At 34.1% G+C, this 17,940-nt stretch overlaps 1 protein-coding gene across 1 annotated transcript in view; it reads right to left on the reverse strand.

The window, feature by feature from the left end:
- The window catches only part of Sema2a (Semaphorin 2a), a 634,600-nt gene that overhangs the window by 39,240 nt on the left and 577,420 nt on the right, over positions 1 to 17,940 (reverse strand). Inside the window, exons 3-6 of the mRNA XM_068388274.1 lie at positions 5,396 to 5,447; positions 2,009 to 2,071; positions 903 to 1,007; positions 372 to 642 (exon numbers count right to left, since the gene is read on the reverse strand). Of these exons, the coding sequence (XP_068244375.1) occupies positions 372 to 642; positions 903 to 1,007; positions 2,009 to 2,071; positions 5,396 to 5,447 (491 nt within the window). The remainder of the gene's footprint in view (positions 1 to 371; positions 643 to 902; positions 1,008 to 2,008; positions 2,072 to 5,395; positions 5,448 to 17,940) is intronic.

The raw sequence follows: 17,940 nt of genomic DNA on the forward strand, positions 1-17,940 counted from the left end.
GTCATGGATATTAAAATCAACAAATGCTTGACCACGAAACTGATGGTAGTATGCTCAAACATAACTATACGAAAAAAAAACTAGATCTACATTCCATGCTTTAACTTTTTATTATGAAATCTATTTCAATATCACTGATTACTTGCAAATGAGGATTTCAAATTAAAGCATCAGATATGGTGACATCTGACAAAGTATATAGTCTTTCTTCATTACCGAATTACCAAGTACTTGAGTACTTATAGTACTATATTTGTCCTTTCCTAAACTCAAAGCTAAAATAAAGGATATGTTTTTAATATCTTCAAAGTTCAAAGTTGACGAAGGAATAAAACTCCGTATAATAAAAAAAGCACTTTAGATAAACTTACTGTCGAGCCATTTTGAGTCGTACTTGATGGTCCTCTTGAAGGGAAACTCGCGCCTCTTGGACGTGAAGTTGTAGAGATCGGCTCTGAAGATTACCGTGTCAGCTTTCGTGAACTCTGCGACTGTCCCGGAGTAGAGGCCAGGTAGTTTGCCGGGATTCCCATGCTCGACCCATACAGCCGTGCTGTTATCCATCGGATCAAAAGGACACTTTGCTACTCCCGGACCAATGCCAGGGACGTGCTCGTGGCGGGCCAGACGTGTTAGGTTAGCCTGAACACAAAAGATAAATGTCAACAATAAAACAAACATAAAATAAAAATTATTAGACAATAAAGTAAAACTTATTAGACAAGGGACATAAAAGTCTCGTTAACAAAGAAAAAAAGTAACTTACAGAACATTTTCAGTTCCATCAACCATAACAACAAAAATGATTATAATAACTATGTAATCCACATGAGCAACGGAATGAATGAATTACAGTTAATTTAATTGTATTTCCAAGACCCTTGATGACAGTGGTAACTTACATAGATAACCCAGTCCTTGGGGTTGTGAGCGTTGGTGCCACAAATGTAAAGTCTGTTTTTCGACATTGGCTGGATGACGCGTATGTGGTTTCTGCAGTCAAAATGCTGTGAAAAGTAGAAATTCATTTCACTAATAACATCAATGAAGGTCTAAAGACAATTCAGTTTAAACTATGCGGTCTTTTGATGTTTAAGCAAACATAACAATAGAGCAATACTACTCTAATGCTTATTTCCCTAAATACTTATATGGAAGGGGGAATAATAATCTGACAAAATAACCCACACTAGGTGGGCATATGTTTTTAAAGTGCAGGTAAACCTAAAATCTTAATTACAGAGAGATGAATTCTCTTAAAACTATCAGATAGCCGGTACACAATAATCCGAAATTCCTTAATGATAAGAAATGTTGACCTAAATTATGTAGGAATGAAAGTAATACGAGATGAATTTCAAGAAAACAAGATATATATTCCACGAAAGAAAAGGAAGACAAAATTACAAGAAAAATTAACTTTATTTGCAATACAGTATACATGTTGCCATCTTTATTTTTTCATTCAGTTTTCTTTATTTGGAACTCAATATTTACAGAACAAATTAACCTAACTCAAGAGGGAGGGAAAAGAACTCGAGGAAAGGTGGAGGAAGAAGATAAAAAAGAAAAAATAAAGTCAGGAAAACTTCGAATAAGTTCCGGACCCTAATTTTTGGGTGCGTAATTCATGAGTTGGCAACTACTGCATCCCAAAGATAAACTTCTGGCAAAAGAGAAGCACACTAATTCGTTGGGGGAAAAAAACGAATGAATTCGCAGGTAAGTTGCCACCTGATTTTAAATAATTTTATTTCTAAAGCAAAATTCTGATCATTCTATTCTACATCAATATTAGTTAACACAATTGTATGAATAACAATGTTAACACATGAACTGCTCCACTTAAACAGAAGTAAATAAAGACACCATTTGTACTAATAACAAGTACTTATGTTTTCTACCCTAATCGTAAATTCCTTTGACCTTATAAAGCCAAGAATGATGCTGCACAATCTGTTCAAATAAAGGAGCTCTGAACCTGGAGCTAACTCCTTACACGTCTTACCTCAGACTTGCCCCGAGAGACGCAGTTCGAGACACTGGTTGGTTCCAACAGCATAGCATCGGTCTGTAAATAAAAAAAAGACGCATTAATGGCTAGTATTGAGTAAATTACTATGATAAAATGGGGGGATCACTGCAAGAATGCACTTATAAGAGAGACGAAATATCTAATTTACCTATATATATATATATATATATATATATATATATATATATATATATATATATATATATATATATATATATATATATATATATATATATATTTAGCAGTTTTCTCAAACATGGAGTGATTTTAAAAAACATGACAATGATCACTGCTAAAGTCATATTTAATGTCGAAGTTGTTTCATCCACCACAGAAGTTTTATTAGCAGCACACTGAACCATTTGTCCCTATTTTCGCCACACTTTCTCGATCCCTGGGTGATGATGTCTCATTATTATTATTATTATTATTATTATTATTATTATTATTTGCTAAGCTACAACCCTAGTTGGAAAAGCAGGATGCTATAAGCCCAGGGGCTCCAACAGGGAAAATAGCTCAGAGAGGAAAGGAAACGAAAAAAACAAAAACTTTTTAGGAGGAGCAACATTAAAATAAATATCTCCTACATAAACTATAAAAACTTTAACAAGAGGAAGAGAATTAAAAAAGAATAGTGTGCCCGAGTGCACCCTCAAGCAAGAGAACTCTAACCCAAGACAGTGGAAGACCATGGTACAGAGGCTATGGCACTACCCAAGATTAGAGAACAATGGTTTGATTTTGGAGTGTCCTTCTTATAGAAGAGCTGCTTACTGTAGCTAAAGAGTCTCTTCTACCCTTACAAGGAGGAAAGTGGCCACTGAACAATTACAGTGCAGTAAGAAGAATTATTTGGTAATCTCAGTGTTGTCAGGTATATGAGGCAGAGGAGAATATGTAAAGAATAGGCCAGACTATTCGGTGTGTGTGTGTGTGTAGGTAGGCAAAAGGAAAATGAACCGTAACCAGAGATAAGGATCCAATATACTACTGTCTGGCCAGTTAAAAGACCCCATAACTCTCTAGCTGTAGTATCTCAATGGGTGGCTGATGCCCAGGCCAACCTACTTCCTAATTTTCTCCAGGTATTAGCCCTTTCTAGGTCTAACTCTCCTCTCTCTCTCTCAGAATACTTAAGAATTATGTATTCTTTCCAATAATACTTCATCCTCTTGACATCTTAAAACAATCTGACCCCACCTTTCCCTAAGCTAACCCTTTTACCACACCTATGTATTCGAAATCAACGCTTAAATTTCAATCTTGGATTCAATAGACCACCAAGTTTTCTCCCTTTTTTATTCTTTTATTCTATTCCCTTTCTTCAATTATTCTGTGACTTCCCTCTACTGTAATCCTATTTTCATAAAAAAAAATAACTCTTCAACTACTGTACTTTAATGAGGTAAACCTCGAGATTTTAATATCTGTTGCACCTAATTCCTAGAAGCCAAGGAATTCCTCATAATTTAACTACCCACAATTATTACTAAACTTGACTCTTAAGATCATAATCTAACCTTCTTGGTCTATAGCGTTGTCCAGCATAAAATATCACAAGACCAATTGCCAGTTATTCGCTATTATAACAATACTGGGACTCGATGTCAGGAACGTGAGATTTAAGGTAGTAATTAAAATAAATCATGCATTGTGATTAATAAAAGTCGAAATTTTCATCACAAGCCATGGAATAAAACTACTGTAAGGGGTGAAGGCTTGCCTTTGCCTCAAGGTTTCTTCTTAACCTTTCCAAAAATGTGAAAGTAGTACGTATGTGGATGAATCCTGACCCAATCTACCCAGTTACCCTAACCATGGGCTGGAAAACTCCTCTATAAATGAACAGCCGAGTAAACATGCGGAATAATTAAAACTTTCCAGGTAAAGCATCATGTCTCTCTAATGATAATTTGTAACCAACTGGAAGGTAAAATTACTTGACTATTATACCACTCGAAATGTTAATAAGCAAACAGTATCCCAATGCCCATGGATATTCCCTAATACAGTAAAGTGGCCTATTACTTATTTCAGGCCATGCCTAGATAACCTTCTTTACTTCATACCATCCTTCTTTGAAAGCATAACAACATAGAAATAATTTCTGAGTGACCTCAGACTCTCGTCATAACATCATTTGTGTAAAATTGCATGACTACATATAGCCGTTGTTGCACTGGTGAAGTAAACAAATAAGTTATATTCTAAGAGACGGTCGAACTTCTTGGACCCAAATATAATTTTTGAACCAACAACGAACCATGAAGCACGACATCCTACTATCCATTTCGCATCTACGTATAACAAGACTAAAACACAGGTTACAGGAGTTTCTGGAAATATGATTTCACTAATTCCATAAGTAAAGCTGAATAACTAGATATCTAATAGGCTTATGTTTCCACTTACATGGATAACAGCATTATGGTTTATAGTTCACACAAGGTCTACAGAATACAATAGCCCTTGGTTTAAGCGTTATCTTTATTTGTTGATAAGCGATTTATAAACAAAAACATTGTTAGATAACCATTCTCCGTCCAATGAAATTGCGTTTATCAAATTACTCCTGTCAGTGAAAATCATATACCTTAATATTTGAGGACATTCTATCATTTCATGCTACAGAATATCATTATGTTTATTATACCTGGGAGAATTATGTTTGATTATGAGTAGCATTTCAAAGCTTTAACTTCTCTTGAAATAATATTCTAAACCCTAATAAAATATTTTGATTACCAAATATTTATCAATACCTAGAAAAAAAAAAAGTTTTAGGAGCCTTATTGCTCAATAAAATTTTTTTTTACCACTGGTGTTTGAAATTAACATAATATGCAACGAAGTACCTCCCTCCCTCCCTCCCGTGTCTTCATTCAGTTAACTAATCATCAAATGACCTTCCCTCTGCAAAGGGAAAAGAAGACACTGAAATCTATAATAGACCTCTCATCAAAATTTCTCCAACTTAAACAAACTACAGCAGATTGAGTACTTAAAAAATCTTGATGACAAATCAAAAGTCATAATAAAAAATAAGAAAAAATACTAATACACACACACACACACACACATATATATATATATATATAATATATATATATATATAATATATATATATATATATATATAATATATATATATATATATATATATAAACACGATATTATTGGTTCCATCAATAAAAAATCATCATCATCTATTAGCGTGCCTTTTTCCCATTCTTATGGGGTAACACGGTTGCCTTCGGGGTGGACCGTAGTCCCGACCAGCAAAATTTACACCATGAAAGGAAGCCTACTTATCTTAAACACCCATTATAAGCAAGAATAAACTGAAGATAAAGCTTACCTCACAATTCGTCTGGCTGACGTTGTTCATGTTAACTCTAATAACCTTGTCCCTGGAAAGAAAAGAAAAATAAATTAGAATAAAGTAAATTTTTGAGTATATTCTTAAACGATACAATAATTTTCGTACTCCCAAATGCCTGACATAAATTTACATATAATATATATCCCGTAGGTCAGCTGAACACACACACATACATACACTGCCAATGACAGTAACACAAGCTTTGAACTGCTGATAGTACGGGCAAGAAAGTTGTGATTGGTCAGTAGCTGGACGGGTGTACACCAAATCAAAGCCAGATGCCAAAAAGGGCCAGATCAGAGAGGGCAACGGTAGCAAATTCACATAATAAATGCTTGCAGATAGACAGAAGGGTAATAGCGTCAATTTCTCGAAAGGAAAATAAGGTGTAGGATGAATGATTTATATGTGCATGTATATACACACATGTGTACATCATCATATATATATATCTATATATATATATATATATATATATATATTTCTACCTCATACTTGGGATCGAACGCTAGCCCCTTCTAATGAAAGGCCAGGTCGAAACCAACCATGTCACGAGAGCCCATAAAAGAAATTGGAACCTGACGCTACCAGCTGTCCGAGGATAAATATCAACACAACATCGTGTTCAAATAGAAATAAATTTCTACCTCATACTTGGGATCGAACGCTAGCCCCTTCTAATGAAAGGCCAGGTCGAATTGTGTCACGTGGTGGCCCGGGAAATTGGGTAAAACTCGCTGGTAAGAGACTGATGTCTCGCCAGGTAAATCCTCGGACAGCTGGTAGCGTCAGGTTCCAATTTCTTTTTATGGGCTCTCGTGACATGGTTGGTTTCGACCTGGCCTTTCATTAGAAGGGGCTAGCGTTCGATCCCAAGTATGAGGTAGAAATTTATTTCTATTTGAACACGATGTCGTGTTGATATTTATCCATATATATATATATATATATATATATCTATATATATATATATATATTAGATATATATATATATATATATATACACTGTATATATATATACTGTATATGTGTGTGTGTGTGTGACTTCAGGTGTATCAACAGACTAACTTTGCAATTATTTCTAATATAATCCATGAGAAAGATATACATTGAGGCAAAAGTACAGCTGTATCCGTATATCCAAATAACCTAGATATACTATAAAACACACATTCCCAACCTCGTAAGATTTCTTGGAAAACATCCCTACCCTTCGACTCGAACTTCCGGGAACAATTGATTAGCTATGACACTTGAGACTTTCATACATACGGTTGGTTAATTCACCTTTAAGAGAGAGAGAGAGAGAGAGAGAGAGAGAGAGAGAGAGAGAGAATTTCTTAATCCACACAATTCAAGAATGTTAGCTTAAAAACTTTAATATTCATCGACTTGCAATCATTACTTGCTTTTTTCATATGACCGTAGATTTTATAAAGATTACTAAATCTAATAATTTCAAAATTCATTATGATATCAATTTTATAAAACTATACATAAATAGGCTATGTATGGATGAATAGATACTATGTATATGCGCTACATTACTGTATCAAGCCGTCAAATAAAACTTTACTGTAAAGACAAAAATTTCAACGGACGGACGAGCAAAATTCCGGTAAAACCTTCGAAAAAACTTTTTTTTTCTTTTTGAGGTGGGGGGAAATTAGGTAAAAAAAATTATAATTTCTTCGTTGTGTAAAAACTCTACGAAATAATCAATAATTTTTCATGCCAACTAACAAAAACTGAATAAATAAATATAACCGATAATACGCTAAAAACATGTGAAGTTAGAATCAACTACTTTAAAACTTCTACCCAAGTGTGATCTTTAATAGCTTTCTGATGATCACCTTTAATGTACCTTGGAAGGACCTGGTTTCACTTCTGTCAAAAGACGAACGGTACAATATATTCCGCTCACCCATTATTAAATGAATTGAGGTACGACAGACATATCATTCACGACAACATTGCTATTGATTAATATGAAGACGAATCTAAAATACTTTGAAGATCATAACTGTAAATGTCTATCTTAATCAATATGTAATTAACTAATTTCTTTCCGAAATATGAAATGCCTAGATAATCGTCTGAAATGAATTCATGAATATTAAAATGGCCTCCAATTGCGAGGTTTCTAATGATGATATGACAAAGATGTAAAAAACAAGAGAATGAATATCTGATACATTAGGAGAAGAATATAAGTTATAGCTTAGAGAGAGAGAGAGAGAGAGAGAGAGAGAGAGAGAGAGAGAGAGGTTAGCGATTATACATCATAGTTCTGTAACCTCACTGTAATGACTGAAAAAGCAAGATAATGTTTATTCGAGGTCATTCTAAAACAGAAGTTTTAATTTACATATAGAAAGAAAAACAAAAGGAGTGACACAAGGAATCAGAATCATGTACGACCGAAGGAGAGCGAGACAAACATGTTTTCTTTTCATATTGCTGCACTAATGTGCTGAGGACAATGGCGAGACTCCTTCCTTTTAAGAGGTGAAGATAGGGCCTGGGTGCCAGGACGGCAGAAGGGGAGGGAGTCAATATATATAAAAAAAAAAAAAAAAAAGGTGTGAGAAGTCAGGAATAGTCTCGGAACACAAAGGACGGGATCTTCTGAGAGTAATTGATGAAAACTACTTGAATAATCCAAATGAACAAAATAGGCATATATATTTACACGCGTAAACACGTACATATCATCAGCACACTATTGAGAAAAAACCTAAATAGAGCAAAAATATGGTAAAATGTTTCGCAGTTTACTTTCATTATCCTCCATTGATATTGTATTGTTGGCAAATATCCTCTATTCCACAGTCAAATTCTTATCTCACCGCTTGTACCTCAATCTACAATCCTTCTCATGGCTTTTAGCACGAATCTATCAATAAAGATATTTATTGATCATAGAGACATGACGCACCTTTACCTCACACTTTTTTATTGAACAGTAACTCGCACACCCCCATATTCCAAAATATGGTATAATTTCCATTAGAAATTTTTTTAATGGTATTTAGTAACATATGCTATATAACATCTATACTGTCTCTGTATTGATTTAAACACAAACTTTTAAATCCCCTGCAAACAAACTCTTGGTTTCATAACAACCACTTGATCCACACCTACTAAACCACTTCAATATACTATCTTCGTTGTATAAGTCCCCATGGTCTCTTCCTATGTCTTTCTGGAACAAATGCTTATTTTCCAAAACAAAACCTCTTATAAACTCTACCCTAGTATAACGAGTAATATTTTGCGGGATAAGCTACTCTTGTAGATGACCCTTTTACCTTTACTTAATAGTTATTACTCCTCACAACCACTCCCTCAGAACCTCTTTCTGCTCAACACATTCCTTAAAAACCCAGGTCAGCCATTCAATCACCACTGTACCTAGCCATCTCTCTTCTAATCCCATCAACTCCTGGGTTTTTTCTTTATCATATTGCCGAACGTACAAACTCAAACGGTCACTTCCAAAACCATTCTCAAATTTACTATGTCCCATTCCACCTCAACTCTTCCCCTATACTATCTTCAACACCTCATACAATAAATATTAAAAGAGAAAAAAAAATCAAAATTACAGTATCCCTTTCCGCAATTTCGTTATCTAACTCTTCCTCTCAAATATCTTTCACACACACCACAGTCTTTTAATAAATTTACGAAACACCAATTTCTCCAATCTACCATTGTATTTATGTCACACATCTTTCCATTTGTATTATTTCATTTCGAGATATTTTTGTTCGTTAACCTTTCTCTTTCTATTTAATTTCTTATAACAACCTATTAAAATTCTTGCACTAACCTTTCTATTTAATTTATATCTTTAAATGTGTATATGCTTTTACCTATAAAGCAATTCTTCTGTTACAGGTTAACAAGAGAGAGAATTCAGCGGCCCGATAATGCAACTTTAATGAGAGCCATTACATCTAATCAGCAGAAATTATAGTTCAACATTTACGAAACTGGAGCGCTATGAATAATGTAAAATAAATAACTGGCATCTCCAATCAAAACAATTACATATCGTTTCACTATTTTCAATTATGTCATTCAAGTACTTAAGTCTGAACTTTATTTTTCATAAATAATCCCACAGGTTTTAGGAAGCTCTCGTGAGAAATTGCCTTTCTGGTGATCAATAAAAGAATAGCAGCTCTTTGAGGAAAGCATTTTTTTAAATGAACTTTGTATCCAAGCGATTTGGTGAGAAACCGATTCTTATAACCTCCAAGTAAAAACTGTAGATTAAAATGAATAATATAACTACAGGCAAAAGTAAAAAGAATTGTGGTAACCTACTGGAAACGTCCCTTCCTAGCGATCTGCTTGGCGAGGTTCGAGACCCGCTCAAGCTCGATAGTTAATTGTAGGGTCTACTACAACTTCATCATTGTGAGCTAGGGATGGGGGCGTTTGGGCTTGGCCACCAACTGAGTAATTAGCAGCCATTGCCTGGTACTCCCCGGTCCTAGAGCTTGATGGGGAGGGGCATTAACCTGCTTGGGCATTGTCAGTGTCCCTTGCCTCTATCATGTGAGTGACCTTTAAACATTTACGTGGGATTAAAATCAATATAAAATTATATATATGTCAGTGAAGTAACGTTTTAAACGGTTTAAAATGTCATCTGTGAAGCTGTGGACTGGTCCCAACTCAAGGAACGAGGAAAGGGGGTAAATTGCATGTTAGAAATAGATGTCCATGGAAATCACCCATATGGTGCTAAATAACAACCCACCCAAAAGCCATTATACAGAACATGAGTCCTCGGCCAATCCAGTCATCCAGACTACTAATTTTTCACCCTTTGAAGTTTCAACACCTTAAAAGTTTGACAGATACTATCTCTCGAGATCAAAGAAGGCGTACTAGAAGAGAGAGAGAGAGAGAGAGAGAGAGAGAGAGAGAGAGAGAGAGAGAGATATGATATCTCTCTCACAGGTAACTGGTCCTGTTGAACACAACCAGTTTATTGCAGAGTGCATAACCTTTTATTGTTCCGCGCCAAGCCGACACTTATCACGCGTCTCTCTCTCTCTCTCTCTCTCTCTCTCTCTCTCTCTCTCTCTCCAACATGCAACGCAAATCAAGAGAACAAAGAAGTCTGGTGGGAAATACGATCAAGACCACTCATGTTCATTTCCAAAGGGTATGTGGCCAATTTCCAAAATCTTTATGCCCGATATAAAGAGTACCAGACCAATAATAATTTTGCAATTTCCTTACATCTTTTCTTCGGGTCTCTTGCCCGTTTTATCCTTTGGCTTGCCTCGCCAGAGATCCTCTTTTCCAGCCCGAACCCTTATTGTAGGAGACCTTTTCCTCCGTACCTGAGGAGTCTTGGGAGCAAGGGACCTCGGCAGGGAGTAATCCAAGAGGGCCGTTCCAGCTTTTATTGGGCCGCTTGGTAGTGACACATTTTTGCATATAATTAATAGTAAAGATGTCCTCCCCGGTTGGTGGCAGCTTTCTTGTCGACCTATTTTTTTCTTTTCCTAAATTCCATTTTTATTCTTTCTTCTTTGATACATCTCCTCTTATTAGGACGCTAAAATATATATGGGTTCTTATTGAAAAAAATAACAATCTTATTTTTTTCCGAGCAGTAACCCTCATAATATGAACACAAACACATAAAAACTTATAACATTGCATATGTATATTCGGACATGAGTGGAAGGACATGTCTGAGGCTATTGTCCTGCCATGGACTAGGTACGCCTGATGATAATGATACTTATTTATTCATACATAATAAATAAATATATATATATAAATATATATATACATATATATATATACATATATATATATACATATATATATATATATATATATATACTACATATAAATCTATATCTGTATACATCTTATATATATATATATATATATATATTTACCTAGTTATCTATATCTATCTATCTATCTATCTATCTATATATATATATATATATATATACACATACATACATACATGCATACGCTAATTATAAATGAAGTAACTTGCAAGATTTTGGCCTTGACACTTCCTTCAAGTTATCTTTATGATTTAAATCTTATATTACTCCATCTTCCAACACAATCTTCTAGAAAAAAAAAAAAAAAAAAAAAAAAAAAAAAACTACTTCCAACGAAACGTTCAGCGGAAACAAATTTTTGCTTTTTATTCCACAAATATTTACCGAAGACCTGGGTTTTCTATGCAGAATCATGCACTCCTGGGCGTTCTTGACCGAAGTAATGTTAGAGAAGATAAGTGTTAGGTGGTTGGGTGGAAGGTATACTGCAGGCATACAGGTGATTAGCATATTTCAATAGTGGGAGGATTCAGCGTCCTGGAGAAACAAACAGTGTCATCTCATCTTTGAGGGCGGAAAAAATTTTCCATCTCAACCGAATTTTAAACAAGTGGTTTTCCTCACGGTGAGTTACACACACACATTATGAGAGAGAGAGAGAGAGAGAGAGAGAGAGAGAGAGAGTTCTTGAAGAAAGAACACAGAATCTGAGGATCCTTTGGTCATGTTTCGTTATGCAGCTAAGGGTACTAATAAGGCAATACTTTACTTGTCAGCAGAGGCTGAAAGTTGGTAGACGACTTATGACATATTTTAGTATACTCTCCAAAGTCGCATTAATGTTTAAAAGAGGTTCCCGTGCAAGTCATCTTCCCTAATGCCACCCTTTGCAAAAGCTTCTCAAGTTACGAAATGTGCTGATTAACGATTCAAATGTCGACTGCTATAAAGTTTAAGGGAGAACCAGACTTATTTGTTTCTCAAACATTTATTTGTTTTGACGTCTTAACCAATATTGAACAGCAATTTTACAATCTATTTCACAATTCCAAGAGAAAAGTCACATTCTTTTTCACCTTAATGATTTTCTATTATTTTTCATCGCTGTAACGAAAGATTTTGTATCTAATTTTTTTCTATGGAGAGAACGTAAAAGTCACACGACAGAGCAGACCAACTTTACATCTAACATTTCACTGATTCATGTGGTGCTTTCATTAAAAGACAATGTTATGGTACATCACAGGATATCAATAAAGTTTTCCACGGACATATCGATAAATCTATATATACAAAAGGATATTAACCTTTCTTACTATTGTCATCATGAAAATGGTTGCAAAGTCTTTGGCTGATTTGCTGGGGTTCACATGGAATAGTCCATGAACATTACAACACATTGTCAAACCTTCATCGACAAGTACCAAAAATATATTACCTGGAGAGATTTAATCCGGTGGATGAACTGATGTTCGTTCGTCAGTTCTTGAGATATTTCCTAAAGAAAATCCACTGGGAAGCAACTTTATACGTGCGACCATGTTACCTGCTAAACTCTATGCAAGTTGACCGTGCCTTTCCTTACAAAAAAAGGTCTAATTTAATTTTTCATATAACAGGTTCCGTGATTTATAGAAAAAAAAAGTAGTAGATCAAAGCTTATCTATTCATAATTGCTAATCGATTACCCGGTTAATTGCTGAGATACCATAAAAAATCTCGTTTTCTCGTTTAAATCACGTTTCTTTATTTATATTTATGAAGTTAAAGAATTACTATCTAAATTGTTATTATCGATATCATAATCACAACAAATATCGCCGAGGAAAATATTTTTCATTCATTTCTTTGACTATAGGTAAACCTGCCCAATTCTACATTTTTGTACTTCAAATTGTAACTGGATAAAAGGTATACACAGATATAAATGTGTAGAAATCAAGACAAAAACGTGTGTTAAAGAATAAAAAATAATAGAAATACGCACAGACACACATCTATCTATCTATCTATCTATCTATCTATATACATATACATATATATATATATATACATATATATATATATATATATACATATATACATACATACATACATATATATACACACATACATACATACATATTATATACTCACATTTTTACCTCACATTTGGATCAAAGCTCGAATTTAAATGAAGATTGTGTGTGTGTGTGTATAATCATGCACGTGCACAGTGTATTTCTACGAGTCACTATAAAGAAAATAATGAAAAGCCATAGAGCTATAATGTCACCGATCCTTTTCCGCATCTGCCGAGAAAGCTAAAAACATAGGCAAAAGGCTTTCCATTAAACACACTGTCAAAATTAGTAAGTAATGTAAGGAAACATCAGTGCTTTTGAATCAATCTTCATCCTTTCATGGAAAAAAATAACGCAATATATTACTGAAGTATTTTCGGAGTAACATACCAAAACGCAATATAATACATTTTCAATATAACACTATTTTAGATTAGCTTCTCATCAACAATTTAGAAAGAGAGAGAGAGAGAGAGAGAGAGAGAGAGAGAGAGAGAGAGAGAGTTATTCCAAAGCTGAATGTCTAGACAATTAATAAAATATAACGGATGCATTATTTTCATGAACTAATTACTCAAGGTAAGCTGTATTTTTTATTTGCAAGTGGGTGTAATTCCTGGTAGAAGAACCCCCGCTAAGCCCAGTGCAGAAAATTGAAATTAAGTGGAAGACAAAACAAGCAGCATAAACCTTTGGTACACGCAAACTTGCGAATGCAAAACACGTGAACTTTAAAAAAAGAAAAAAAAATCCCCAAACGCGAAATTAGCATCTAAAGTAATGCACCGGAGCAACTCCAAGATAATGAAGTCAATTTCATACACACAAAAACGACTTAATGACACTCTACCGCAATTATCACGTCAACAGTCTTCTAATTGTCGTAATAAAATTCAAGGCGAAATTGGATTCATTTTTTCTCCGTTCTTTTACAAAACAGACCCAACATGAATATGACGAACTCCTTAAAAACCAGCTAAAGACTTTCTCATTTATTATTACGGCATTACTATTATCTACATAAGCTTGGAGAAAATAACTAAGTAATTAAAGCAATTACGACTGGCTGAACACCCAAAGGATTACTGGCATAATATCTGGAATGAAAAATAAATGAGCACTTTATCATGCAATAAATAGCTAAGAATACATTAGAATTGACGTTGGTAAAGCGTACTTGGAGTACCATATATCCAGTATATATATATATAAACAAATTTATATATGTATATATATATATATATATATATTATATATATATATACACATATAAACACACAAACACACTCACACAAATCTATATATTATATCGCATTTTATATATATATATATATATATATATACACACACATATACACACAAACATATACACGAGAAAAAAAATTAGGTCAGACATCCGGCACTTTCCATGAGCCAAAATTCCTTAACCCATGGAAATAAAAAGCTGATCCAAGTCTTCGTGAGGAATGCAGGGAAAATCTAATCTTTTCCCTTCTTTTGAAATACTGGGAGCAGAAATTTCATGCAAATGTCGACACAGGTCAAAATTTGGCTCGTTACTACCAAATCACTATATTTCAAACCAGCTGGAGTCAATTAGTCTTAAAATTTGAGAGCAGTGCTCAAAAGAGAAGAGGAATTTTAAACGCGAGAGAGAGAGAGAGAGAGAGAGAGAGAGAGAGAGAGAGAGAGGCTTGTTATCAAGATTCAGGCATTCTCCGGTTTCTAAAGGCAGCTCTTCCTCTCCTTCAACTCCAACCCAAACATAACACACACACTGTCAACAGCAGCCAGCACCTCCTTACCTAGGACACCTGAATTCCTGCCACTAAACCTTTACAGATTCACCCATATAACTAGAGGTATGAGTATCCTTATATAAAAATTCAATACTTCAAACATAACTACAAGATAAGGGGCAAATAAACGGTTATTAACTAAACCTGTTGAGCATATCAAATTAAGCATGGGTATTTAATTAAAGTTTCCATTAAGAGATGATCTGTGTGTAAATAAGCTTACGTGTAAAATTTCCTGAGGTTATGGTGTAAGAGAATAATGCAATTAACAAAAACAACCAGGTCTTACTAGCTGATATATAACGAGTGAGAGGCCTTTCGAAAATGTTGATACTTACAAAAGTGAAGGATAAAATTCCGATATATGTTAATTTAAAAAAATTATTCATGCAAATATATTGATGTATATAGAATACTATAAACTGTAAAAATTGCAAATGTATATTCATTAATAAACATTCATGATTGTTACAGTAGAATTACTAATTGTAAATAACGGTTGTTTAAAAACACATTGAACTCTCTCTCTCTCTCTTCTCTCTCTCTCTCTCCTCTCTCTCTCTCTCTCTCTCTCTCTCTCTCAGACCCTGAGCTCGAATCCACAAACAGTCTTGGTTCTCAAAGGAAAATTGAAGAGGATGAATCAATGGAAGAGAAAAAAAAAAGATTGACAAAAAATCTCCTTCCAAGAAATGGTCAAGGAAACTCAAACAAATTTCAGAAAATATATCACACTAAATATACAAAATCAACAAAATCTCTTTATATATAAAGAAATAAGCCTTCCTCTTAAGAACTGATACAAATATCTAGTATACCTACAGATCAACAAACAAAAATAGTTCGATACATAAGGCAAAGAAAAAAAAAGGAAAATGGATCGAGACAGTTCAAAGAACATCTTAAGAAAGGAATCTCTTTGACATTTTAAAATATCCGGGGTGCAGGCACGCATGTACTCTCACAGACACATGCCAGCCACTCTTTCCCCAATAAAATCGTGTGTCTTATTTAAAAACAATTAAAAACTATCCGTAGAGAGAAAATCCTCGTAAATAAATTTCTAACAGCATTCGACATAAAGTTGACTTTATAAAGGTAGTAGCTTCTTGACAGCCCACCCACTTTTATCATAAAAGAGCAAGAGAAATAAAATGGTAAAAATTTCAAGGGAAATACCTAAACATTTCGCGACATACACAACACCAGTTAGCAAGAATTATAAACTTCGGTAAGAGTGATTTTGAAACAAACAGGAATGGAAGCAGCATTGCATCATGTATCATCCACACTATTTTAAGGATGCAAATTCATGAAATTACGCAGCCATAAGGCGTATGCCAATACAAACCAACCCAACAACTATTAAGTAGTACGGGGTTATTTACAATTTTATTGTATTATATAAAGATAAGCATAACATAGAATTTAATATCTACAATCTTATGCACTTACGAAATGCAAATGGTACGAAAAGTAGCTTAATTTACTAAGCAAACAAATTATTAAAAAAAATATGTATAAATGTCATGAAATAAAATGTGTTTCACAATCTTTTAGAAAGTCCAGAAATAACGAGAAAAATATATTCCAAATTACAATAACATTCACCTTTGAGGTTTAAAAAGGAATGCTCAGTCATAACAAAACTCCAACAAATGAAGTGCAGTCTGACGTCAGGAGATACGCCTTCTACTTAAACATTGTATTACTTTACTGGATATCACTTCCAATGGACAATTAGTTAATCAATAATAAGAAATAAATATAATACCGTTGTATTTTATTGTTTTCTTTAAAAAAAATAAGAACTTTCGAATCGAGCGCTTTGCTCATAGCGATATATATATAAATTACGAGAGCAAGTTTTTCTAAGGACTCCCTAAAATAATAAATAATATAATAATAATAATAATAATAATAATAATAATAATAATAATAATAACCCATGACTCAATTCGTATCACACTCTTACTCGAGTTTAAAGGGGAATAATAAAATGAACGATAATAAGAATTTAAAGGGGAATAATAAAATGAACGATATAAGAATAACTACATTTTACCCCTAAAAGGGTTAAATATCTTTCGCACAGAAGTAAAACAACGAATTATAATGTAATACACAAAATCTCAACAAAACATCTAAAAAATGTGTGTATTTGCAAAATCGAGATTCCCAACGTGAACCACATCTGACTTTGGTAATAAAGGCTAGGTGCGTTGCAATTCGGTTGCAGGCTCATCTACGACTTCAATTATGAAGTTTCGTGTGACAATACAAATCACGTGGCTAATTTTGTGAGTGAAGTTCAAAATGTACGAATTACAGGACATCTACTTAACTCAATTACTGTATATGGTTAGTGTGTAAGTAACTCTGTGCCACTGTAATTTTAGTGTCGACCACATTATAATTTATTGGCGGGTCTCAATGCAGAAGCTCGAATTAATTTTCTTTATTGTTATGAAGGTATCACTTGACTCTTATCATGTTTTGAGTATGTCACCGAAATAATTCTGTCATAAATAAAAAAAATACATTTAATTATATCCTCACTGAGGTCCATATTTCTCTCTCTCTCTCTCTCTGCATCCCACAACATACCTATAATAGTAAAGTAAGAATTAGGTATATAAGTTAGAGTTAGGGTCAAGCGTGTTTATTTTCTTATCCTAAGAAACACGCAAAAGTGTAAATACCATTCTTTTCCTTGCCGCACCAGGGGAACGAACACATGTCCTTTAGTGGTGAGCGGAGAGTAGTAGCTTTCCACTGTTCCATGAGGACCCCAGACAGACAAGAGAGAGAGAGAGAGT

Source organism: Palaemon carinicauda, chromosome 15 (genome assembly GCF_036898095.1).
Source record: "Palaemon carinicauda isolate YSFRI2023 chromosome 15, ASM3689809v2, whole genome shotgun sequence".
NCBI classification, from domain to species: domain Eukaryota; kingdom Metazoa; phylum Arthropoda; class Malacostraca; order Decapoda; family Palaemonidae; genus Palaemon; species Palaemon carinicauda.